Source organism: Eptesicus fuscus, chromosome 15 (genome assembly GCF_027574615.1).
Source record: "Eptesicus fuscus isolate TK198812 chromosome 15, DD_ASM_mEF_20220401, whole genome shotgun sequence".
NCBI lineage: Eukaryota > Metazoa > Chordata > Mammalia > Chiroptera > Vespertilionidae > Eptesicus > Eptesicus fuscus.
In genome coordinates, this window is record NC_072487.1 from 12,216,729 (window position 1) to 12,243,475 (window position 26,747).

The 26,747-nt window shown below is 39.5% G+C and overlaps 1 protein-coding gene across 4 annotated transcripts; it reads left to right on the forward strand.

Annotated features, from left to right (window-relative positions):
* Positions 1 to 412: 412 nt before the first annotated feature.
* C9orf72 (C9orf72-SMCR8 complex subunit) lies at positions 413 to 22,473 on the forward strand. 4 transcript variants are annotated; one of them, XM_054727392.1, is made up of 12 exons: positions 413 to 456; positions 5,497 to 5,693; positions 5,811 to 5,984; positions 7,549 to 7,608; positions 11,024 to 11,119; positions 11,731 to 11,795; positions 13,202 to 13,274; positions 13,742 to 13,858; positions 15,586 to 15,821; positions 19,119 to 19,176; positions 20,451 to 20,560; positions 20,663 to 22,473. In XM_054727392.1, the coding sequence occupies exons 2-12, from the start codon at positions 5,541 to 5,543 to the stop codon at positions 20,847 to 20,849; spliced, it is 1,329 nt and encodes a 442-aa protein (XP_054583367.1). In that variant the 5' UTR covers positions 413 to 456; positions 5,497 to 5,540; the 3' UTR covers positions 20,850 to 22,473. The 4 variants fall into 4 exon arrangements, with proteins under 4 accessions (XP_054583367.1, XP_008152292.1, XP_027984880.1 ...); XM_008154070.3 differs by having other exon boundaries at positions 5,497 to 5,984; XM_054727391.1 differs by lacking the exon at positions 413 to 456 and adding an exon at positions 525 to 539 and having other exon boundaries at positions 5,497 to 5,984.
* Positions 22,474 to 26,747: the final 4,274 nt, after the last annotated feature.

The window sequence follows — 26,747 nt, forward strand, 5'->3', positions numbered from 1 at the left end:
TCCCGCGAGGAAACGGAGCCGCTTCACACGGACACTTGTCCGCCCGCAGAAAAGATGGCGCCTGGGGCGTCAGGTGTCCCTGCCGCGCGGTCCTCCCGCCGGGGGCGGGGCCTCCAGAGAGCAGGTGTGAGTTTCAGAAAGGCGTGTTCTGCTTTTCCCGCCCTTTCCCTCCTCCCCTCGCTTTCCCAGCATTTGCTGAGGGTGAACGAGGAACGATTCGATAAAATTCAACCGGAAAAACTCAAGGCGGGACGCAGTCCAGCGACTTCTGGGAGAGCCGCGCACGCGGCCGGCCTCGGGGGGCGGGGCCAGGGGCGGGGCGAGGCCGGGCTCGGGGGCGGAGCGTGATAGGGGGCGTGGTCGGGGCGGGGGGCGTGGTCGGGGCGGGCGGGGCGGGGCTGCGGTTGCGGTCCCAGCGCCCGCCGCGGTGGCGGAGGCGCAGGCGTTGGAGAGTGGGTGAGTGAGAAGCCCGCGGAACGCCGGCTGTCTGGGGTCGGGGGACGGGACCGCGCGAGGCGGAGGCGGGGGCTGTCCCCCGGGTTCGCTTTTCCTCTCTTTTCCCCTCTCTTCCGTGGCCTCATCCGGGCGTCGGGTTTCCCTGCCCGGAGACTGGTGGGGTTGTCTGCATCCGGGCCCCGGGCTTCCAGGCAGCGGCGGCGCCGAGAGCAGGGGATGGGGATCGAGCCTCCCCGCCGCTTTCCCTCCCGCAGTCCCGGAGCCGGCTCCTCCTCGGGACCCGGTGTCAGACCCGTGGGACCCGCTGCATCGCGGGCTCCACGGACTAGAGCCTGGGGCCCGAGAGGCCTGCCCGGGGGAAGGCCGAGGGCGGGCGGCGCGGCTGCTCCGGACCTAGTTGGGGGCAGCGAGGAGGTAACGCGGGTGGGAAGGGCGGGAGGGCGGTGTGGACACACTGCACGTCCTCGGACCCGACCATTTGGGCGGCCGTTCTAGGCTGCGGTATGCTCCATTCTGTGGGACGTGACCCGCTTGCTTCACAGTCCGCGGTTACGCCGATAAAGGAAGCATTGCGACTTGGGCATCACTGGGCTGATGGTATCGGTTTCAGAAAGAAGTGCACTGATTACAGGTCTGAGCGGCCCCGTGAACTCTTCCCGGCGTCTGTGTTCAGGAGGCACCGAGGGAGGTCAGGCGCTTGCCCTAGAGAGATTCACGACAGTCATGGTTAGTCTATAGCAAAGCAACAGCCTGGCTGTGGCCAGTGGATAAATTCCAATTAAAATGGTTACCATTCTTCACCTGTGATGCAAAGGAAGGGGACACGCTACTAATGGCATTGCTTTTAATTTGTGCAAAAGGCACTGGGCAATACTGTTAGGTAGGATCTTTCTCAGACTTTGGAAAACAACATAATGGGAACATTACAGAAGCAAGTATAGAACATATGGGCGACTAATAATATGGAGTCGGAACACCTGAAATATGATGGTGTATGTGACGAAGATACTGTTGCCAGCACCTCAGCCCAAACCCTGCCACTCTTTAGGAAAGGAAATCAGTTGGATTTGCCTTATGATGACTGTTCTCTCTGTGCATATGAAAAATGAGAAAAATTATAGATCACATTACAGACCGTGCAGTAAACTTGCACTCACCTGCTCCAGGAAACAATTGCATAGGGGCTAAAAATTTTTTTTCCTTATAAAGTTGATTTAAAAAATCTTTATTTGGCTCCCTTAGCAGTCTAAAATTTTCCTTTCAGAGAAAGAGGTAGAAAACCTATAAAAACTTGCCCGCCTTTCAAGCCTGCCCTTGGGCTCAATTTAAGAAGTTCAGCGGAGGGCAGGTTAGCCCATTATCTGAGAAATTTGAAGCTGTGAGAGATGGCCTGATAGTGATATCTCGATCATCTCTGAGTCTTGCCTAATGAAAATTTAGAAAGTGTTGCAAACTGTCTGGTGTTACCAGCAGTTCACTGTCAGTAAAGTTCGTCTGGCAGCTTCTGTTTCCTAAGGTGGGAGGACTTAGGACCCTGTTTCTCTCAAGGCTGGGAGAGAGAAACAGAAAGCATGGCTACAGCTGGGTGGGTCTTAATGATGGTTGAGTTCTCATTTACAGCTGCAGTGGAGCGCCCCACTTTCTGAATACCAGTCAGAAAAGAGATGGCTGATACTTAGTAAAGGTTCAAGAAAAAGCAAAGCTTCAGACCTACCACTCTGCTAACAGTTTTGGCAAATAATAGTTCATTTAATCTGCATATGTTATTTTCAGAAAATACGTTGGGTACATCTCCTCAACCCTGTTGTTTACCGGAGTGGCAAGCCACAGTGCCACCCATTTTGGATCCTGGCTTCCCTCAAAAGACTCTTTAGGCTAATAATGTTTGATAAGCCTCTGGGGAAGCTAACACTACATGTAAATAGATACGTAGATTAAAAAAAGACTACTGGTTTTGAACCCGTATTTTTTTCGGCCACATTTGTATATATGGATTTTCCTCACCAAAATGATGACTTTAAGTGTTAATAAAATCATTTTTACAGCTTTTAATTAGACTTCTCTGTGACATTTCATTTCTCAAGTTATTTCTTTTGGCAGGATTTAAAACTAAATATGATCCTTGTCCTTTATTTTCTTTCGAATGATACTAGCAGTGAGACTGAATGTAATTAGTGATCTCTCATAGTTTAATTTTCACTATCAGTTAAAAAGTTTTGCCATAATCCAACCAGATTTTGCCTTAAGGCTCAAGGCTCAATTCCATTTTAGGAAATGCTTTTATTTTCAATGTAATGATGAAATGCTTGAGTTGCAATCTTGCCTTTATGATTATCCATAATTTTTATCCAGAAAAAAAAAAAGAGCAAAAGAAAAATACAATACTATTTTATGGCTGTGTGTTTACTTAATTCATTTCCTTGGCCTCCAGTTTGCTGTTGTTAATGACAATAGCATCATTACAGTTTCAATTCAAATTACATTCCTGTATTCTGTCATTGTAAACTGACTGCTTAAGTTGTATCCAAAACAGTGACTATTTTAAACATGCTATACAGCTTAGATCCACTTACATTGTGATATAACGCATTAAAAAGTAAGCATTCCATAAATGAATTTCTGAAGTAAAAGATGCACACGTAAGAACTGCCTTTGTGTTAAACCATTTCTGCACATACTTAAAGTGTTTGCCAAGCTGAGTGTCCCTATTTTTGACATCATGATAAAAGTGTGCATTTAATGCTCTGAAAATAGAAGTCATTGCTTTTCATCAGTTTCTGAACTCTCTTGACAAGGTATAGTTAAATCCTTTAAGTTAAGTGGTTTACTTTGACATGAATTTAGTTATAGATCAAATTTATTCTCCCAAAGCAATCATATAGGCAAAGATAGGGATATCACATTTCAGCTAACAACTGCTGTGCTTTATACTTTTGGTGAATGGAATCTACAATTTAGACTTGCTTAAATGAAATTGTCATTTTTTAAATTTTCTGTCTTTGAATACGAATATCAAATTTTAATATTAAGCAGAACTAGAGGCCCAGTGCATGAAATTCGTGCACAGGTAGGGTCCCTAGCGACTGCTGGCTGCTGGCTGGGTCCTCCTTTCCCCAGCTGCCCACTGCAGGCCGGGGCCTTCCTTCATTCCGCGCTGCCCTCTGGTGATCAGCGCACATCATAATGAGTGATTGAACTCCCAGTCAAACTCCCGAGGGGACACTTTGCAGATTAGGCTTTTATATATATAGATAGATGAGTCCTTTTACACTAACATCACGTAGAGCGTGCACCCTCAGAGTGATATATTTGAGTAGGTTGAGATATACAGGAGACCTGGATTCTAGCCTGGCTCTGTGAACTTGGCCACTTCATTCTTCTCTCCATGTCTGTTTTCTCAGTAGATTGAAAGGCTTGAATAGGGCTCATCCAATCATGTTATTCTCTACATGTTGTAAATAACAAGCTTTTTAATTCAGCAATTTGCATAGAACTCTCTTTGTAGTGATAAAATGCTATACTGCTTTCTTGAATAGCATATTAAATGTTTTATCTGTTTGTTTACATGCCATTTTAAAACCCATAATGGGCCTTAGTACCCTGATACCCAAGGAGTTCATTGAGAATAACAGAACCCCCTCCCAACCCCCCATTTGCTTACTTTCTGTTACCGGTCCACACTGCTGCATTTTTGCAATTTTTTGGTCTTTTTATTTATTTATTTTTCCTTTGCCCTTTTAGCAGCTTTTAAGGTATTTCTACTGTTAGTTGTTTTACTAGTTTTCTAGGATTGCCTTAACTAAGTACCACAAACTAGGTGATGTAAAACAAAAGAAAAAAATTATTCTCTCACAGTTCTGGAAACTAAAAGTCCAAAATAAGGTGTCAGCGGGGACAAGCTACTTGGAAGGCTTGAGGGAAGAATCCTTCCTTACAGCCTCTTAGCTTCTCTGGCTACCAGCAATCGCTGACATCCCTTGGCTTGCAGCTGCATCACTCTAATTTCTGCCTCCATCTTTACAAGGCCCTTTTCCCTCTATGTCTGTTTCTCCAAATCTGTCTCTCCTTTTAAGGACCCCAGACACTGGATTAGGACTCTCCCTAATCCTGTATGACCCCATTTTAACTGGATTACTTACGTCTATTTCCAAATAAGGTCACATTTGCAGATACTGGGGGTTAGGACTTGAACAGATTTTTGGGAGAGAGACAGTTTAGCCTACAATAAGTGTTAGTGTTTCTAACTGAACTCTCCCTTTCCTCATTTACTCCTTTTTAGTTGATATGGTTTAGGAACCAAATATCCCATTATATTAGAATTAGAGGCCCGGTGCACGAGATTCATGCTCTCAGTGGGGAGGGGGGTTTCCTCAGCCCGGCCTGCGCCCTCTTGCGCCTGGGAGCCCTCAGGGGATGTCCAGCTGATGGCAGGGAGCGGGCCTAAGCAGGCAGTCGGACATCCTTAGCGCTGCCACAGAGGCAGGAGAGGCTCCTGCCACCTCCACTCTCTTGCCAGCCATGAGCCCAGCTTCTGGGCTTCTGGCTGAGCAGTGCTCCCCCTGTGGGAGTGCACTGACCACCAGGGGGCAGCTCCTGCATTGAGCATCTGCCTCCTGGTGGTCAGTGCTCATCATAGCAACCGGTTGTTCCACTGTTTGGTCAATTTGCATATTACCCTTTTATTATATAGGATTGCACATAGACTGGATATTTGGGAACAGGGAGGGTCTATTCTATGTGCTTTAGTTCGTAATATTTCATCTGAATGTTCAGAGGCCATTTTTAGTTCCTTGTCACTTTGGATTTCTAAGCATATTTCTGAATATAAGTGACAAGTTACTATGTATCATAAAATTACATCAGCAAACACTCAGTGTGCACCTGTCAGGCTAGTTGAATGCCTCTATCCTGGTTGGAGACATGCTTCCAAAACTTTTTGACTGAAGAGGAGAAAACTGCATATGCCGAAATTATTTGGATTGTTGATGAATGACTTTAAAATTGCTGAACCTAATCACTGTTTTGTGTGCCCTTGTTCAGATATCCTTGGAGCATTCGGATAATGTGACAGTTGGGATGTAGTGATGTCGACTCTCTGTCCTCCACCATCTCCAGCTGTTGCCAAGACAGAGATTGCTTTAAGTGGTGAATCACCTTTATTAGCCGCTACCTTTGCTTACTGGGACAATATTCTTGGTCCTAGAGTGAGACACATTTGGGCTCCAAAGACAGAACAGGTACTTCTCAGCGATGGAGAAATAACTTTTCTTGCCAACCACACCCTAAATGGAGAAATCCTTCGAAATGCAGAGAGTGGGGCTATCGATGTAAAGTTTTTTGTCTTGTCTGAAAAGGGAGTGATCATTGTTTCATTAATCTTCGATGGAAACTGGAATGGGGATCGGAGCACCTATGGACTATCGATTATACTTCCACAGACAGAACTTAGCTTCTACCTCCCGCTTCACAGAGTGTGTGTCGATAGATTAACACACATTATCCGGAAAGGAAGGATATGGATGCATAAGGTGAGTGGTTCTGAGCATATTAGTCATGTTAACTTTGACCATTGAAAGTTTATCTCCTGACACATTTATATCTAATTTTTAGAAATTATATGCAGTTAATTTCAGACAGTAGCTATTATTTGTAGCTACCGTACTAGATACAGATAGATCTAATCTGATGTCTGTCCTACTCATAATGACCAGGGAAGTTAGGAGATGATAGCTCCATGTTACAAATAAAAAGCTAAAGCTTAGAGAAAGTAGAGAACATAAGTTTTAGATCCATTGACCCTATATTTTTATTTTTATTTTTTTGGAATTGCATGTCTGTGTGTATTACTTACTACTTACTGTGTGAGGGTACAAGCATTTCAAAACAATTGTTTCATAAGCAGTTGGCCATGGAGCCTTTGATCCCTTTAACTTCTTTGCCAAGTTTCTATGTTTGTAAAATGAGGAGGTTGGACAAAATGGTTTCTAGGAGATTCCTGTCATTTCATTTTCATATCATAAATGATAGTCCAATTCATTTCATTCCTCTTGCAGATCGGGCTAGAGCGGTGGTCAGCAAACTCATTAGTCAACAGAGCCAAATATCAACAGTACAATTGAAATTTTTTTTGAGAACCAAATTTTTTTAAACTTAAACTTCTAACGCCACTTCTTCAAAATAGACTCGCCCAGGCCATGGTATTTTGTGGAGGAGCCACACTCAAGGGGCCAAAGAGCCGCATGTGGCTCACGAGCCACAGTTTGCTGACCACGGGGCTAGAGGAAATTATTGTTATTTCCTAAATCCTATAGTTTAATGTATAGTGATACTTCTGTTTCCATGTACTTTTTGCAGATCTGAAGAACAAATTTATATCTCCTTTCTACTTTGCAGGTTGATACTAACATGGAAATCCATTAAATAATTATTAATTTTATGAGGCTTTTACTAGATAGTAAGGAAAAATAGTATCTTTTAAAGGAATAGTTTCTTACCATGTTTGCAGGCTTGCTTCGTTATTTTTAACATGTATATGAAAATCATTTAAAATCAGGAAGCTCTATTCTCCAGGTTCAGCTTGAACTTAGTTCATTTGAAAGTGCAAATCATGCCGAAACCGGTTTGGCTCAGTGGATAGAGCGTCGGCCCGCGGACTGAAAGGTCCCAGGTTCGATTCCGTTCAAGGGCATGTACCTTGGTTGTGGGCACATCTGTGCAGGAGGCAGCTGATCGATGTTTCTCTCACATCGATGTTTCTGACTCTCTATCTCTCTCTCCCTTCCTCTCTGTAAAAAACCAATAAAATATATTTAAAAAAAAAAGTGCAAATCATTATCTTTGTGAAACTATGCAGATGTTACATTGACTGTTTTCGGTTAAATTATCTGTTTTTAACTGCCACAAAAGGGTGGTTTTATGGATATGTTTGGTTAATTTCCTCCCTCCCCTTTTTCTGTCCTAAAGTGAAAGTATTTTTCCCATGAACTTAATTATACAAGAACATGTCTGCTACTTAACTGTATTCTAAAAAATAAGCGTCAAATGTTTTTTGTTTTTGTTTTTAATTATCTTAATGAATTTTCCCTTGCTCAGGAAAGGCAAGAGAATGTCCAGAAGATAGTGCTAGAAGGCACAGAGAGAATGGAAGATCAGGTAAGGTGGAGATTGCATGCTGTTAAACACTGCCAGGCACATGGTGTGTCTGTGTAAGGCTGAGAGCTACTTGTGTTAAGACCTTGAGGCCAGATTAGTTTGACAGAGTGAGCCCAAAAGTGAACAGAGCCTTTATGGAGATGTGTGGAATAAATCTGATAAAAACCTGCATACCTTAGACCTGAATAATTAAATGTAAGTCCAATAGTAATTGCATCTACAGATTAATATTTTGTTACCTGTTGTCTATATCCACAGAGTAAATTTTGAATAACTTGCTCATAGTCAAAACTAAAAATTATGTTTGAGATTTTCTTTAAAGTCATGTTTCTCAGACATTTCCGCAGAAGTAGGTGTAGCAGGAGGAAAGTAGGTATTCCTAAGCTATCTGTAGATTTAGGCACAGCTCTAAGTATAATATACCTTGGAAATGGTATCTTTAGAATTCATGCATTACATTTTATTTTATGAAATGTCCGTCTGTTTTAATGTTATTGCTGGTGATATTCCTCACCTTTATACGACCAGGCTTCTTGTAATACCAAGTCTCCAGGAAAATGTGCGTGTTTGTCCCATGACTTTGAATACCCTTAGGGAGCAGGCACCGGAGTTTGAAAAGCATGATTGCAAAGAGAGGGCTCCCTGTGGAAATGAAGTACAAGCGATTTCAGCATAGGGCCGAGCAGCTCTTCTGAAGGGGACTCTCCAGTGGAGAAGGGGTTCTTTGCTTTTACTGCTGTTGCCCCAGCCACCCCCTCTGTTCCTTTGAAACTCCAGTACAAACATCATGGCTGGATTTTCTTTTCTCTGGTTCTCTTCAGCATGCCCGAGATAGAATACTACTTTAAACAAAAATTTCCTTTTTTAAAAATATATTTTTATTGATTTCAGAAAGGAAGGGGGACAGAGGGAGAGATAGAAACATCAATGATGAGAGAGAATCATTGATTGGCTGCCTCCTGTATGCCCCCATCCCAGGTATGTGCCCTGACAGGGAATCAAACAGTAACCTCCTGGTTCATAGGTCAATGCTCAACCATTGAGCCACACCAGCCAGGCTAAACAAAACCTTCTAAAAATTTGTGAAAATACAAGGGCATTAAGTAAGGAAATACTTTCGTAAATAACTTTCCAGACCAGTGGAGATAATTCTGGGGAAAGGTTTTGAGACTTACAAGAAATTGTTTCTCTTTATCCAGAGAAGTCCAGCCTATGCTTGCTGGTCAATAAGCAGCGGTGACTTTTGCCAGCCTCTAGTTATGGAGTATTTAGAATTACCTCAAGATAAGGAAATTTAGGATCCAGTAAAATTCTGCTTTTACTGGGACTTTATTTCAAACCAGAAGCCTGTACTTATAAAGTCACCACTGTTAATGAATGCTGTCTCGCTTTTAAGGGCTCTTAAAGACATTGTCCTACCGCTTCTGTTGTCATGAGGAAAGTACACTGGGACAAACAAGGTTCTTAGAGGGGAAAACATTCTCTTGCTCAGAAGTTTAAGGTAGAGAAGTTGGAGGAGGAAAGGAAACTGACGGGATTTTCTTTTAGAGCCTCTCTGTGTTCAGCCTAGTAAGATTTTTTTGTTAAGCTTCAATACCATTTGCTTATGGTGATGAATGACAGATATTGTGTATGAACTACTATATATGCCTAAACCTAAGGGAAGGTATTTTCCCCCAATTATCCTTTATGAAAAGGAGTTGCCTGATAATTGAGGCTTTGCAAATCTCACATAATGTGCTTTCAATGACTTTATTTTAAACAGTAAAGACTATTTGGGGATGACATGTAAGTGTGAAATAACTTCAGTCAGTGCTAGCTCTGGATGCTCAGAGTTGTCCTCTGATAAAATCACTGTACAAGGACACAAAAGTAACAGCACCTTCAGTCATTATTCTTGTTGATTTGTAGTGTTATTGATTGTAATTGTAAACAAGCATTTACAAATTACTTTAAAGAGCAGAGCGGTTATGTTATAGAGGTTATTATTGCTTGAATTTTTTTCATAGTAAAACCTTCTATGATGCAAGGGATCTTCTGACTTAAGATAAAATTTTCAGAGACAGCATTACATTTATTAATATAATTGTTTTTGTGGCTTTTTAAACTTTAAATGTTGACGTATGCCTTACAATGTGATCACCATACTAAGTCTAACAACAATTGCATTTAAATTCTCAAGCAACTTACATGACCAGGGGGCTCTGAAAACTGGGTCAGGTCACTCAAAAAATGAGTGTAGGGATGACAGAGGTTCTAATTTGAAGATGCATGTGAAGAATCATCTACATCTCAAAGTTTATATATTGAGGATGGTCAGAAATTTTGGGAGAGTGGTAGTGATAGTGCATAAATAGGGGTCACCTGATTTTCAGAAGCTTTACATTTGTGGTATTCTATATTTTCACTCTAGAAACTACAGATTTCAAAATTATATTTTTGACATATAAAAGAAGTAGAAGTATCATCTTGAAAAAAACTCTAAAGTAAACTTGTGTTTTATTGATTATTAAAATATATATGTGATGTTTTTTATTTGCATCTGGATAGATTATAGCTTACTAGAGGCCCGGTGCATGAAAATTCATGCACTCGGGGGTGTCCCTCAGCTCAGCCTGCACCCTCTCGCAGTTTGGAAGCCCTTGGGGGATGTTTGACTGACACCTTAAGCTGCAGTTGGACATCCTTAGTGCTGCCACAGAGGTAGGAGAGGCTCCCGCCACCGCCACTGTGCTCGCCAGCCTTCAGCCCAGCTTATGGCTGAGCGGCACTCCCCCTGTGGGAACACACTGACCACCAGGGGCAGGTCCGGCCCCGCCCCCCCATTGCCCCGCTGCCACCGCTGGTCAACACCGCCCCCTGATTGCTGTCCCCTCCGTCTGCCTGCTGGCACCCGCCTTGGCTGGCCTGGCGCTGCCCGCTCACTGGCCCTGCCCCCCGCCAACCTGTCATTCCGCCCTTTGGTCAATTTGCATATTAGGCTTTTATTAAATAGGATTATGAACGTAGAGGTTCAGGCTTTACTACCAAATTCATTGCTCAGGATTCTAAAGTCTTATGCTTTGCTTTATTTATTTTAAAATATAAAACACACTGACAACATTTAATTAAGTCATATCTCACATTTCAAAAGGAGATCCTTTCTGAATTTGGGGTGATGATTTAATTATTGCATTTAACAGTAAGTGATAAACCAATGATTCTCTTGTAAGAAAATTATTTCCAGAATAATGGAAATGAGTTTTAAATAGCATGTAAATCCTTTAGAAATGTTTTGGAGTTGTAGACTTGTTTGGAGCTGTGTTTGAACAAGTTAGCAAGTATTTCTATCTTTGTTTTCAGTATTTAATTTTTTATGGTCCAGCTTATCTTATATTGTGTGATTTTTCTTCACCTCATTTACTTTTTTTTCCAGGGTCAGAGTATTATTCCAATGCTCACTGGAGAAGTAATTCCTGTAATGGAACTGCTTTCATCTATGAAATCACACAGTGTTCCTGAAGAAATAGATGTAAGTTCTTATTTTATTAAATAGAAACAATGGTATCCTTTATCCATTTTTTTTCAGTTACATTAATGTTATGTATATTAGTAGTATTCTCATTTTATTATTATAATTATGATAACATTAAATTTATTTATTTGACCTCTTTTGTATTTCCTAGAAGTGGGAGAATTTCAGACCTTATAGAAGCAATCAATATTTAATGCAGTACTTTTGGTAACAAAACAGTGTGTAAATGGAAGTTTACCCATATTCACTAATGTAGTTTCCTTAATCATTTGTGAAGGACATTTAGAGTCACATACTATGCAGGTATAGAGAATTCTTTAGGAAACAATTTTTTTATCTTCCTGACATTTTTGTCATTAGGATTTGTCTCCTGATCCTGACAGCTCAGAAGAGGGGGTTGTTCTTGTAACAATTGTTGCTTAACCTGCCTGACCAGCCTTCACATTTGTTCTTCTGAAAGTTTATGTAGTGCACAGATTGTTTTATGGGGATTCTTGATGTTTAGAAATGAGGGCAATGTATTATATTGAACCTAGACTTCAGAAAACTTGTATATTAAAAGTGGTTTTCAACATTGTTATACCAGAATTTTTTTGTGTGACTTTTAGATTGCTGAAACAGTTCTCAACGATGATGACATTGGTGATAGTTGTCATGAAGGCTTTCTTCTCAAGTAAGACTTTTGTTTATTTCCATAAAAGCTGGATGAAGCAGATACAGACCTTATGCTTACCTATGAGAGGATATGGAAGGAAGTAAACAACAGAATGCTACCCCATGTCATTCTAGGGACAACATTGCTTATGTGAACTATTACTTAGCTTTGTGTTATCTTTTCATTTATTACATATCTGTGATATATTTGATGTTACTTTTTTTTAATATCTAAAGAAGCTGAGTTTCGATAATGCCCAGACAAGAAATCTTAGTCCCTTGTTTGGTTCTGGTTTCTTGTTTTACTTCTCATTAAAGCTGAAACTGATAACTTTTTCAATATATATTGCATTGTGGATGTACTTGAGTTATTTGGGCCTAGAAAAGAAAGTGTGGGCTCTAAAATCAGATTTTCCAAGTTACTGCTGTATAACCCTGGGCAAGCTACCTGAACTTTGTGCCTCCGTGCCCTCATCTGCAAAATGGGAATAATAATAACAATACTTGCTTCATGGGATTGTTCTAAGTGTTGAGTGAGATCAATTAGATTAAGCATTTAAAATAGTGCGTGGCACATAATAATAGCTGACATTTGCTATTTATATTTCTTCTAAGAAAAATGATAATAATAATAGCCAGTATTTATTGAGTGCCTACATGTTAGTCCCTAATCTAAATGCTTTCTCTTCATGAATAGTCTCATCTTGTGTTTTAGTGTTTCTTTACAACTGCAGATTATCATGAAGTTTTATTTATGTTTTAAATATGTTTTTATTGATTTGAGACAGAGATAAAGGAAGGAAGAGGGAGAGAAACATCAATCGGCTGCCTCTTGTATGCCCCCCACCCGAGGATTGAGCCCGCAACCTGGGCATGTGTCCTGACCAGGAATGGAACTGGTGACCTCTTGGTACACAGGACCACGCTCAACCAACTGAGCCACTCTGGCCAGGGCATGAAATTTTATTTTTAAAAATGAGGAATGAAAAATGAGGAGTGCTTTTATGCCCAACAGTCTTTTCCTTTAGATTTATGATGGAGAATGGTAGAGGTGAGGGTGAGTCTAACCTAAAGGCCTTTAATGGCGTGAATCAGAAGCTCATTAGTCCTGATTCTGTTCAGTGTTAGCCATTCATAGCATTAATTTTAGTCCCCTTTGACTTTAAGTAAGTCACTTAACCTCTCTCTATACTTCAGTTCCTTCTACTATAAAATGGTGATATTTTACAAAATGGGTTGTTTTAAGGTTCAAATGAGAGAATCGCTGTGAAAGGCATGTAGAAATGAGATGGCATTATATTTATAGCTTTGGTGCTTCGCATGGAAAGCTATTCTAAATGATTTGAATAGCTTTCCTTCTTTTCTTTTACTTTGTGAAATTGTTTTACAGCCAATTTTTTTTAATCTCTTTTCTTCAATTTACAGTGCCATTAGCTCACACCTGCAAACCTGTGGCTGTTCTGTTGTAGTAGGTAGCAGTGCAGAGAAAGTAAATAAGGTAATGTATTTTATAATCCAGTGAATAATCTCACTTTTTAATACTGCTAACATATCACAGATTGTAATTTAAAGGTTAGGTTACAGACAAAATTATCTAATAGTATAAGGCAATATAACCTGACCAAATAACTGTGACACCCTAAGCAAAAAGGAGGGTTCCATGGAGAAAGTCTGAATATTATATCAGCCACCTGGAGAGTCACAATATGTATTCAAATGTTAAAGGTTTTGAGATATACTGTAAATTTACCAGCATTTCCCAAACTTATTTGACCACAGAATCCCTATTTTTAGCAACAATTGTTATCGTCCATGGACTATTCTGTGTGACTAAGGAATATTTATTTCTCAGGATATATTTTATTGGCAAAAACAATTGAAATTCCAATTCCAATTTCTTTCATAAGTAAACCAATGCTGTTTTTTTTACATTATATTTTAATGCTAAATTCTTTTCTTTTACAGATAGTAAAAACATTATGCCTTTTTCTGACTCCAGCAGAGAGAAAATGCTCTAGATTATGTGAAGCAGAATCATCATTTAAATATGAGTCAGGACTCTTTGTCCAAGGCCTGCTAAAGGTAGAGTCTACACTTGTCACAAGTGAAAACAGTTTTTGAGACTCATCAAAAATGTCTTTTGAACATTAGTATTTACTGTATCTCATGTTTTTATGCCAAGGGGCTGACTTCCTTTGCACAGACTGAGCATAGAGTCTATGTCTTATTGATTTATGGTTGGTATCAGAGAAATATCACAGAACATCTTTATGTTTCTCTCTGGTTTCCTGTAGCTGCCTGTTTGGCTTTAGGATTTTTAATTTTTTTTTTAATATGTGCTTGAATCAAGTTGATTGTCTAAAATGGGAATATTTAATTTTTTTTTTACTGAACAAATTTGAATTTTTGTGTTACCATTTTGTTTATGTACCATATCCATTTATAAGTTTTTATCAATTCCTGTGTATGTGTTAAAAATTCTTTTCATTTTTCTTTTATTTGTTAAAATCTGCTTTTGAAGGGAAAAGACAGATAAATATTAATTAGCCATTATTTTGAGTAATTACAGGGAGGACAATTAATCACTTTATCTAATCTATTGTTGATGTTTTTATCATAATTAAATACATGAATATACAGATTCCTAATGCTTACGTGATTCTCTCATAGTGGATGCTTTCTTGAAGGTGTAGATATAACAAAACAAACAAAAAATAATAAAAAATTGTTACAAATAAAAATTATATTCAGCATTTGCATTTTCAATAATGGGCATGCTATGAGCTCAAAATAATAGTACTTAAATACAGAAACTATTTAAGGGAAACTCATTTCTGATTTGAATTGTACAAATCTGAAAATTAGAACTTCTTCCCTATCAAAGACGTAGGTATTTAGTACTTTTTTTTCCTTAGCAACCTCTCATTTAATTATATAATTTTATCCCTAAAGAGTTTTATATTAGAGCCATATAGGAAAGCTTCAAACTATAGCATAACGAAAATATATTTGTTAAGAATTTTCTGTGCAATTATAAATTTTGTAGCCTTTTAGAAATGGTTTGACATTATATATCAAGAGCCTTACAGACGTTTAAAGACTTAACCTACTGTTTCTACCTCTGGAAATTCTTCCTAAAGAAGCAATTATATGTGCAGAAGATTTACATATAAAGATGATTGTCACAGCATGATAGGAGTAAAAAAAATGGAAACAGCCTTTATCTTCTGTTCTCTTCAAGTACATAGCACGGTGCCTTATACAGAGTATGTCCTTATTCCGTGGCAGCCCAACCAACTATACCTAGAAAGGAGTGCATTCTTTACTTATTATAAAAATACATATATTATTAGAATTTAAAAGAGCATGTGAATAGTCAAGAAGAAATGGTCACTTGCAATCTCACAATCCAGAGACTAACCATTGTTAATATTTGACATGTATCTTCTGGTCTTGTGTTCTTCTGTATGTATTTTTTTCACATCTCCCCTCACTCCCCCAAAAATTGGATTATACTTTGCATGTTCTAACCTGTTGTTGTTTTTTTTCACAATATATTGTGAACATCTTTCAATATCCACACATAAACTTCTGCAGCTTAATTTAATCACTTCTTTTTTTGGATTCTTAGGTTGTTTCTATCACTAAAACTTTGTACACAATCATGAGTAATATCTGAGTATAAATTTCTAGAGATGGACTTGCTAAATCGAAACCATGGTGTTGTTTTGTTTTTTTTTTTAATTTAAAAAATAAGTCTTTATATCATTTGGCAAATAAGACAGTGACTTTTCCTTTCATTGGGACAGGATTCCACTGGAAGCTTTGTGCTACCCTTCCGGCAAGTCATGTATGCTCCCTACCCCAGCACTCACATAGACGTGGATGTCAACACCGTCAAGCAGATGCCGCCCTGTCACGAGCACATCTACAATCAGCGCAGGTACATGCGCTCAGAGCTGACGGCATTCTGGAGAGCCACTTCAGAGGAGGACATGGCTCAGGATACGGTCATCTACACCGACGAAAGCTTCACTCCCGATTTGTAAGTCGTGCTGTCTTTTGATATTGTCGTTAAGCAATATTATGAAATTGTATCTTTTGTGAGTAAGAGCAAAACAGATAAGTCTGTGTTTAAAAGGAAAGAAATGTTACTGTGAGTTATGCTTGAAGAAATACTTGGTTAATCAAGCATTTTCTTCTTAAATGTCTATTTTTCTTACTATAATTGTGTTTCTCATAAGATAGATTAGATTAGTTTTAAAAAATAAACATTTAAATATTTAACAAATATCTATTGAGCCCTAGGCACAGTACTAGATACTAAGGTTAATAGTGGCCAGACAGCCCCAGCTCTAACATTGCTTATAGTCAGATGTATAGGAGTCACTGAAAAGCTTATTAACGAAACCAAAGAAGTAATTCTAAGTCTTTTCTTTCTTGATATATGAATATAAAATATAACAAAACTGTCAAAAATATTAATAGAGCATTCTTTTACTTTGAATTTTATATTGTGGTATTCATTCCTTGCCATAAAGTCTGATTAGTGTTTTAAAAAGATAAAAAGTAATGATAATAAAATATTCAGTGTTGACCCAATTAGGAAAAAATGGTGATGATAAATCTGAATTATAAAACCCTCAGAAAACACTGAAATTTTAGGTACTTTCCTATTTACTTCTGAAATCAGGAAAAGATTTGTAGCATACTAGGATACATTATGATTCTCTTTAATTAAAGTGCCTGGCACATAGAATGTGCTCAATAAATGTTAACTAGAATCATACAGGTTTGAGTATATAGGGGATCAGTAAAATTGGAGTGATCAGCCTGTCCTGTTTTTCTAAGAAAAATTTTGAGCTCAGGCAATAGACATGTGGCGCATCAGTAGTCACACAGAATGTGCTGACCAAAAACAGAAAAGGAACACCATGTCCACCAGAAAGGGGACACATGTCCACCAGAAAGGGAACACCATGTCCACCAGAAAGGGGACACATGTCCACCAGAAAGGGAACACCATGTCCACCAGAAAGGGAACACCATGTCCACCAGAAAGGGAACACCATGTCCACCAGAAAGGGAACACATGTCCACCAGAAAGGGAACACATGTCCACCAGAAAGGGAACACATGTCCACCAGAAAAGGAGCACATGTCCACCAGAAAGGGAACACCATGTCCACCAGAAAGGGGACACATGTCCACCAGAAAGGGGACATATGTCCACCAGAAAGGGAACACATGTCCACCAGAAAGGGAACACCATGTCCACCAGAAAGGGAACACATGTCCACCAGAAAGGGAACACCATGTCCACCAGAAAAGGAGCACATGTCCACCAGAAAGGGAACACATGTCCACCAGAAAGGGAACACCATGTCCACCAGAAAGGGAACACATGTCCACCAGAAGAGGAGCACGGGATCTCAGCCTTGTGTGTACCAGGTGCAGAAAGATGACTTCATTAGGACCCGTCTTTCCCAGCTCTCCAGTGTTCCTGTTGGTTCCTTAGAAAGCTTTAGGGAAATTGGTTAGAACATGAATTATTCAAAATTGGAATTCCAGGTCACTAAGCTTTCACGTACAGTATTGGTAATTTGGTACACATGTAAAAGTTCTCAGAATTCTTTTGTTCCTTCAAGCATTTTCTTCTTTCCTAAAGTATTTAGTATTATTTTTTCTTTTTTGCTTGGTTACTTCATTGCTCTTTTGGGGAATTTGGTGAACTTTAGAATGGGTTTACAACCATCTAGTATTTTTTTAGAGAGGATATGTATATACTTTAACATTCTTTTAATTTATTTAAAACAATATTACTAATTTTAAAGATATTTTTAAATTTTAATGTTTAGATATAATTTCAGTCACTGCCAATAAGAAATGAAAAATCAGTCACAGTCACTGGAAATATATATATTTTTATATATTTTTTTTAATTTGTTTCAGAGAGGAAGGGAGAGGGAGAGGGAGATAGAAATATCAATGATGAGAGAGAATCATTGATCAGCTGCCTCCTGCAAGCCCCCTACTAGGGATCGAGCCCAGAATCCAAGCATGTGCCCTGGACTGGAATCGAACCTGGAACCTTTCAGTCCACAGGCCAATGCTCTATCCGCTGAGCCAAACCAGCTAGGGCTATTTTTTAACACTTTGCTTTGTCTAATTCATTATGAACAAGATACTCATTCAGTGAAACAGGCATTATTAAGAACAGCAGACTTTAAATAGCCTTATTCCCTCTCCAAAGACAGAGCCTTCTCAGAGTGCTGTCAGGGTCCAAATTGGCCACTAACTGGATACCTTGTAATTATGAAATGCTGCTTCCCCCCGCACCCCCCTTTTGGTTTCCTTCTGTTGTTTGGTATACTCTTCTCTTAAAACTAGGAAATTTTAGGTACTTTCCTATTTATTTCTGCACACACACCTCTTTCCTGCCACTCCTCTCATTATATGATGATCATTACTATTTTCAGTTAAAAATTGCTTACCTTATTAAATGTTACATTACCCTTTTGACTTGAGTAGAACTTAACATTTCAGTAAACACTCTAGGGAAGTAGAAGGCAAGGAGAGGGAAGGAAGAAGGGGAAAGACTGAAGGGGGTTCAGACCTAGGAAGAGAGCGGTCTCTTTTTAAGCACCTGCTCTGTCCTGGGTGGTGTTAGATGCACACTCTGTCAGGTGTGCATTACATCTTAACTTCTTGTCTGATTGTAGACAAGGCAGATAATGCTTTCCTAGAACATTAGCTGGTTCATGTAACTTGCCAGATGATGGGCTCTTGATGCAAACCCAGTGGTTGTCATGTTGCAGATAGTCATCTAGCTGTGTTTCTTAATCCCACTCCAGTGATAGTTAGCATCCATCCTTTTGTCTTTCTTCATCCTGAAATGTATACTAGAAGTTATTAGTACATAACATTATCCTTTTATTTTGTATGGGTGTTGGTAGTGTGGTGTGTCTACTTTTATTGCTGTTTTATTTTTGAGATGGCAGGAATTGGTAACTGTATTTACTAATTGCCTAAGGCTTTCAACATTTTTTAAAAGGTGAGTGTATTAAAATAGGTTGATAGATATTACATATCATTCTTGGGATTGCTTGTCTTTAAAAGAAAAATAATTACATAGTGGCTTGACAAACTCCAGTAATATACAAATGTCTCCTTGAGTTAAAATAAATATATAGTGTATGTTTTTAAATATACATATATAATTTTTATTAAAAATGTTTATATATAATATCCCATTTCTAAGAATTTAATTTATTGGCTGGTGTAGGATTATGGAAAGTAGCATTGTGCAGCCATTTCAACATTTGGACTTTTTTCTTCACAGGAATATTTTTCAAGATGTCCTACATAGAGACACGCTAGTAAAAGCCTTCCTGGATCAGGTAAATGTTAAACCTGAGATCATTGGAGTGAATGATATGACATGATTTTGTTTTTTATTTAATGCATCCTACAATGCCTGTCCTCTGCATATAAATCTTAGAATTGAGTCATTATCTTTCTATAGTGTCTCTGGTCTTTTTGAAAGTGTCTACATGATTTTTCTTTTGAGTTGTTAATGAGTAGTAGTCTGAATACTAACAATTAAAGATGCATCATTCCCCCATTCAAATAATAAATGTTTTCATTCTGAGCACTAAACTATAACTCAAAGTATTTTCTTTTGTGCGGGTGAAGGAAGAGGGTGCATAAATGTTTTTTATTTACCTTAATTGGGTCAAAAATGTCTTTAAACCCTGTACCTCTCTTTCAATGATAGCATTTTTATTGTCTCCTTCTTTTGAAAACCAAATCTGCTTAATTATACATTTGAAGAAAATTATAGGTTATATGGAACTTATTTCTTAATATACTAGAGCTTTGTCATAGTATCATTCTGAGGATCAGGTGAGGAAACTTCGTCATAGATGCAGCTTTGAAATAATGAGGTCCTTAGGTTTACTAGAAATTTTTGATCAGGTCTGTAGTCTGTAACATATTCCAAAGTTCAAAGATAATACGTAGTCATGTGATTCCATATTTCTCAAGCTGAAATGAGATCCTTCTGCTATAGCTGCACCCTCCCCATGTCCCTTCCCTCTCCCCCCAGCAAGAGGGATATGAATATCTTAAAATCATAATTTAAATGGGGCTCAACTTCTGGGAGCTTCAACTTTATTTGAAGATCTGGGTAGAAAAAGTCAAGTAACATAATTAGAAGTAACTTATAAGTATGATTTTTTAAAATTATTTTAGAGAGAAAAAGGGAGAGAGAGACAGAGAAACATCAACGTGAGAGAGAAACATTGATTGGTTGCCTCTAGCACGCACCCTGACTGGGAATAAAACCTGCAACCTTTTGGTGTACATGATGCTCCAACCAACTGACCCACAATGGCTAGGGCCAATTATTACTTTTAATAATAAAAATAAATATGAATGTATTCTGAGGTAGAATGAAAAATACTAACTCTTAAATATAACATAGAACTGTCAGACTGCTTCAGACTTAGTACTTCTGCCATACTCCTGCTTGCTAGGAGAACATCTGTGGAAATGATTTCGCGAACTGCTCTAATGTACATTATCTGCCAGACTCTGTTAACACTATGATAGAAACATGCTGTGTAAGTAGAATGAGAGCAAAATATTTATTAAAGCATTCATTTTCCTGTAGGTCTTTCATTTGAAGCCTGGTTTATCTCTCAGGAGTACTTTCCTTGCACAGTTTCTGCTCATCCTTCACAGAAAAGCTTTGACGCTAATAAAATATATAGAAGATGATACGTAAGTAAAACTATATAGCAGCAAAACATTTGTGCATTTAAAAAATTTGTTCCTTTTGAACATTTTCTATATTACATATATATATTTTTTTATTATTTGTAGGCAGAAGGGGAAAAAGCCCTTTAAATCTCTTCGGAACCTGAAGATAGACCTTGATTTAACAGCAGAGGGCGATCTTAACATAATAATGGCTCTAGCTGAGAAAATTAAACCAGGCCTGCACTCCTTTATCTTTGGAAGATCTTTCTATACTAGTGTACAAGAACGAGACGTTCTAATGACTTTTTAACTGTGTAACTTACTAAATATATTTCATCACAATCATAATTGCTGCTAAAGTAGCTGTTGGTATGGGACACATCAGTCCCTGGGGTCATACTTCAAAGTCCTACTTGGCAATGGCAGTTAAACTTAGTTACACTACAGTTGTCACCAGAAGTCTGCGAAGGGTGTCAGGTGCATCGTTAGCAGTGGATGGATCTTTTCCTAGTTGTGCTCTCTTGGGATACAGACTTATGTTTACAATTATAATAAATATTATTGCTACCTTTAAAAAAGATATAATAATAGAATATAAACTTGACCACAACTACTGTTTTTTGAAACTTAGGATTCATGGTTTACATGTATCGAAGTGAAATCTGAGTTAGCTTCCAAAGATGGAGTACTAGTTGACTTTGCACTTTTTGGTGTTTCTTGGTATATGGGATTACTAATACTGTTGCAATCAGCTGAAAACTAGAGCTTCTGAATCATTTCAGTTCCATAGACAGGAAGTTAACTTGAACCTAGGGTAAGCTTGAGAAAGAAAACATTGTTCAAGCAGATGTTTAATTAAAGTTAATTATTAGATCCTACTTAGTAGATGTAGTCATTCAGAGTCAGTCTGTGTAGAAATGTCAGGCAGTGTGTAGAGTCCGGTTGTGATGAACACAATCAGGGTGGTTTTGTTTTGTTGCTAAGCTCTGTCAAAGAAAATATAGGAAATTGGATTTTATGTTGTAGTAGTTGTTGCCAACTTTTTAAATTAATGTTCATTATTTTTGAGCCAAGTGGAAATGTGTACTCCTGTGCCCTTTTTTTCCTTGGAGACTGTAATTACTTGGAAGAAGTTTGGATTTCACTGGTCAGTCATTGTCATCTTGTTTTCTTCTTGTAAAGTCTCACCCTGATGGCAATCATTGTAATTCCGAAACTATGAAATGCAATAGAGAATATACCAATAGCTATTTTCAGGAATAGAGGATAGTACCTTGTCTTCTTACATTTCTGCACATATTTTTTAAGTTGTTGCCGTGTGTCTTTGCCTGCATCGTCTGAGGAGTAGCAGGAGACACTTGACTGACATGCTATTTAACTAGGTGCTACTTTGGCAGAACTGAGTGGTCTATTTCTTGTGTTTTCTTAATGTGTTTGGACCATTTTGCTGGCTAAAAAATAACTGATTAACGTAATTCTGTGCTAGAACAGTGTTGACATAGTAGTAGTATATGCAAACATAAAAAATTATTTAAAACTGTGAAAGTAACACAAAAGGGAAAAATATTTATAAGAAAGGGATAAAAGAGATAGAGCCCCTCTGCCCTGGCCCAAATTTAACCAAAAACATATTCTGTTTTGAAAAGTCCTAATGGCCTTTTACATCACTAGTAAGAAGTATTTTATACACACAGAACTAGATGACTGATGCTGTCATGAAAAAAAGTACACATACCACCCTGTTGTACCCTGTACTCACTGTTTTTTACATGATAAATTATTGAAGTGCTGACTGGTTTTCTGTTTTTTGCTGGTTTATTGTATTGTTATTTAGAATGCAAGTTGTACAGTGAAATAAGTTATTAAAGCATGTGTAAACATTGCTACACATATTTTCTCTTAGAAGGAGAATTTTGAATAAAATATATTTGAAATTTTGTCTCTTACAGTTGTTTGTTTAGAAAAGCAATGCTATGATACTGAAAGACTGCTTTCCTGTTCAGCTGACAGTCTTATTCAATCTAAACTTCTTTCTTTTATTTTTTAATATGAAATTCGTGCACAGGGTGGGGGGTGTCCCTCAGCCCAGCCTGCACCCTCTCCAATCTGGGATCCCTCTCACAATCCAGGACTGCTGGCTCCCAGCTGCTCACCTGCCTCTGCCTGATTGCCCCTAAGCGCTTCTGCCTGCCAGCCTGGTCACCCCTAACCACTCCCCTGCCAGCCTGATCAACGCCTAACTGCTCCACGGCTGGCCCAATTGCCCCTAACTGCCTTCCCCTGCTGGCCTCGTCACCCCTAACTGCCCTTCCCTGCAGGCCTGCCCCCCCAACTGCCCTCCCCTGCAAGCCTGGTCCCCCCGCAACAGCCCTCCCCTGCAGGCCTGGGTCCACCCCAACTGTCTTTCCCCGCAGGCCTGGTCCCCCCCCCAACTTCCCTCCCCTGCAGGCCTGGTCCCCCCCAACTGCCCTCCCCTGCAGGCCTGGTCTTCTGCAACTGCCCTCCTCTGCTGGCCCGGTCACCCCTAACTGCCCTCCCCTGCAGACCTGGTCTCCCCCAACTGCCCTCCTCTGCCAGCCTGGTCACCCCTAACTGCCCTCCCCTGCAGGCCTGGTCCCCCCAACTGCCCTCTCCTGCAGGCCTGGGTCCCCCCCCAACTGTCCTCCCTTGCTGGCCTGGTCACCCCTAACTGCCCACAACTGCCCTTCCCTGCAGGCCATCTTGTGGTGGCCATCTTGTGTCCACCTGGGGGCAGCCATCTTTGATTACATGGGGGGGCCATCTTGTGTCTTGGAGTGATGGTCAATTTGCATATTCCCTTTTTATTAGATAGGAAGATTTTGAAAGAAAATACATGTAAAGTTCTATTGATTCTGGTGAATGGGGAGCAGAGTTTGCCATCCTAAAATAGGCCTTTTGGGATATTGGTTATTTTAATCTGGTTATTTTTAAGAAATAAAGGACTCAAAAGAACCTTTGACTTTCCCCCAACTGCCTAAAAACATTTAGCTGGAGGACCTGCACCACAAAGGGAGAGACCATCATAATTAATTATAGTTTCATATGAACTAAGTCTGATAAGCCAGGAGGAACCAAGCAAGGCCCTTTGGATTCAAGTCAGTGTCGCACAGTTGAAGCTGGCCCAGCAAACAGTTATTTACCAAACATTTGCTTTTCCCTATTTCGGTAAATTGCTTTCCTGCCCTCTGAAGTCACAAGCCACAACCCACCCCTCTCTCCTTAGTTCAAGATGACTTGTAAGCCTTTACTGCCTGATAGGTCTTGGGGTCTCATATTCTTCTGGAATGCCCATATGTACATACATAATAAATTTGGTCACTTTCTCCTGTTAATCTGTCTCATGTTAATTTGGTTATTAGTCTAACCAGAAGAATTTAGAAGGTAGAAGGAAAATTATTTTTCCCGCCCCTACACTAGAATCTTATGTAAATCTTTATAAAAAATCTTTATTAAAAAAAGCCTTCCTGCTTAACTACCAGGATTGCATTTTGATGTTTTAAATGTGTACATTAATATTTCAAATGTATGATAATTATTGGGTAAATACATTTTAAAATTCCTGTTATAATGATATTGATGTAGCAGGATTACAAGGTTATAGCAAATGATGTACCACTTGTCATATACAATAAGTATATATAATAATAAAAGCATAATATGCTAATTAGACAGTACATCCTTCCAGACGACCTACCAGATGAAGCAGAGGCTGCGAGGGAAGCCCGGGTCCCGGGTGCCAGAAGGAAGCCGGTGCTGGCAGCCGGGGGAAGGAAGGCCTACTCTTGCACAAATTTTGTGCATCGGGCCTCTAATCTTACCTTATAATAGACAAATATGCAAATTGACCGCACCTTCGCTACGCCCAAGCCACGCCCACCAACCAAGCCACGCCCACCAGGAAACAGTTGCAGGGACATTGGGGTGTGGCGGAGCCTGCACCGATCGCAGGAAACCACTGGGGGTCAGCTCCTGCGATCGGTAGCAGGGACGCTGGGTGCGGCCGAGCCCAAGCCGCCTGAGGCTTTCCCGGCCTTGGGCACCAGCGGGGAGCTTGCACGGATCGCAGGAAACCACTGGGGGTCAGCTCCTGCGATCCTTAGCAGGGATGTTGGGTGCGGCCGAGCCCAAGGCCACTGCCCGGGGCCAAGCCCCGACCCTGAAAGAAGGCAGAAGGCGGTGGCCACAGCCAAGGCCTGGGTCCCCGGTGCCGGCAGAAAACTGGTGCAGGCAGCCAGGTGAATGAAGGTCTATTGCACGAATCTTCGTGCAAACGGGCTACTAGTATAGTATAAGAACCTTATAATAGTATACTTACATTTCTCCCTCCTCATCTGTGTGCTGTTGTGACCTCACATTTTCCTTCCGCATTTATTATAAGCTCTACACTTTTTTATTTTTGTGTAAGCAGTCAATTATCTTTTTAAAGGAATTTAAATATAAGTATCCTAAATATCCCAATGAAAAGGCAGAAGTTGTCAGATTGGATAAAACAACAATATCCAACTATATGCTGTAAACAAGAAACTCATGAAGGACAAAGATTAAAAGTGATAGGATGAAAAAAGATATACCACACTAACACAAATCAAAAGAAAGCTGGAGTGGCTATTATTAATATCAGGCAAAGTAGATTTCAGAACAAAGAATATTACCGGCAACAAAAGATAATTTTATAATGCCAAACATCTTGCTGACGTTCAGTCCTAAGTGCTTGTTTACCTAACTACTACTTCAAAAATGCACGAAGCAAAAACTAACAGAACTGTAAGGAGAAACAGACACTCTACAGTTAATACGTAGGGATTTGATACTCCTCTGTCAATGTTTGATAGAACACGAAAACACAAAATAGGGATATAGAAGACCTGAACAAGACTAAAAACCAACTTGATGTGACATTGTAGCACACAGCAGTGCCTAACAGTAATGGATTACACATTTACACAATGAACATATTCTGAGCCATAAATCAAGTCTCAATAAACTTAAAAGGATTCAAGTTATTCAAAGTGTAATCTCTGATCACATGGAATTAAATTAGAAATGAATAATAGATATCCAGGGAAACCTCAAATAGTTGCAAACTAGCACTTTTAAAAGATTAGATAATTTCTAAATTGTGTGTTGGGGGATGAGACGAATGGATTGCAGATCAGAAAGAAAGGAATTGGTATTGTGGGGTGATTTTTAGGAGGAGTGGAAGGAACTCATCCTGCCTTTGATGTCTGCCCCCTACAACCCATTTTTCACATGGATTGGAACAGCATGATCCTTGTGAAATTAAATCTGATGGTCACTTCTGTTTAATGGCTCTGTGTCATTTATGAAAATAAATCCGAAATCTTTGCAACAGTTTCTGGTCATCCCTGTGACCTCACTGTTCCACTCTCACTTCCTAGGGCTTCCTCTTTTGTTGCATCTGTTCACTATGCCTGTGCTTCTCTGTCTCCACCGCGAGGCTTGAGTACATCCACGTCCTTTTCACTTTTGTGTCTCTGCCTAGTGTGGCGCCAGGCACACGGCAAAAGTTGAATGAATATAATGAGTATATTAAAACATTGTTTTCTCTGCCCTCTCCCAAAAGAGTCAGTTCCTGAAAGTTAAGGAAATTGCTTAATCAGGAACTCCTCCTCCCCTTTAGAAAGTCCTTCATTAAAATTGAGCCTATGCACAATCTAGCTCTAAAATTTCAAAGACTTTAAGGCAGTGGTTTTCAATCTTTTCCAAGTAATAATACCCTATCGTTTTCTGTTTCTGCATCTGTGCCTCACTATCTCATCTCTCGCTGAAATATTCTTTTTAAATTAATAGCTTGATAAATTGCTAAGCAGCTTTCATCAGACCAATTCGGACAGTGGCAGGTATCCATCTGTGAGTGCGGACATTTAAGAAATGTGATCCCGTATTTAGAAAAAATCATTCCCCAGCTCAGAGTTGGCTCAAACTGGCACCTTCTGGCATTTGCTTGTGGGTGGGGAATGTGGAATGCTTTGAAAGCTGAATGGATTTGTCAAGTTTCAAAATACCCTTATGGCTAAAGGAAAACAACATTCATTGTTTAAAATCACCATTGTTTGTTTTTTCTGCTTTTCTGGTCTTTGGAGCCTGATTCTGCAAAAACATTCACACCCGGCATTTTGCTCCACATACCTCTCCTCATACATTTTCTGGAGACCTGAGAGGCATG

Bases quoted from the DNA above. Each gene is read 5' to 3' on its own strand.
- C9orf72 (XM_008154070.3), top strand. From the start codon at position 5,541: ATGTCGACTCTCTGTCCTCCACCATCTCCAGCTGTTGCCAAGACAGAG. The intron at 11,796-13,201 runs GTAAGACTTTTG...TTCAATTTACAG, and splicing joins CATGAAGGCTTTCTTCTCAA to TGCCATTAGCTCACACCTGC. The intron at 13,275-13,741 runs GTAATGTATTTT...TTTCTTTTACAG, and splicing joins GTGCAGAGAAAGTAAATAAG to ATAGTAAAAACATTATGCCT.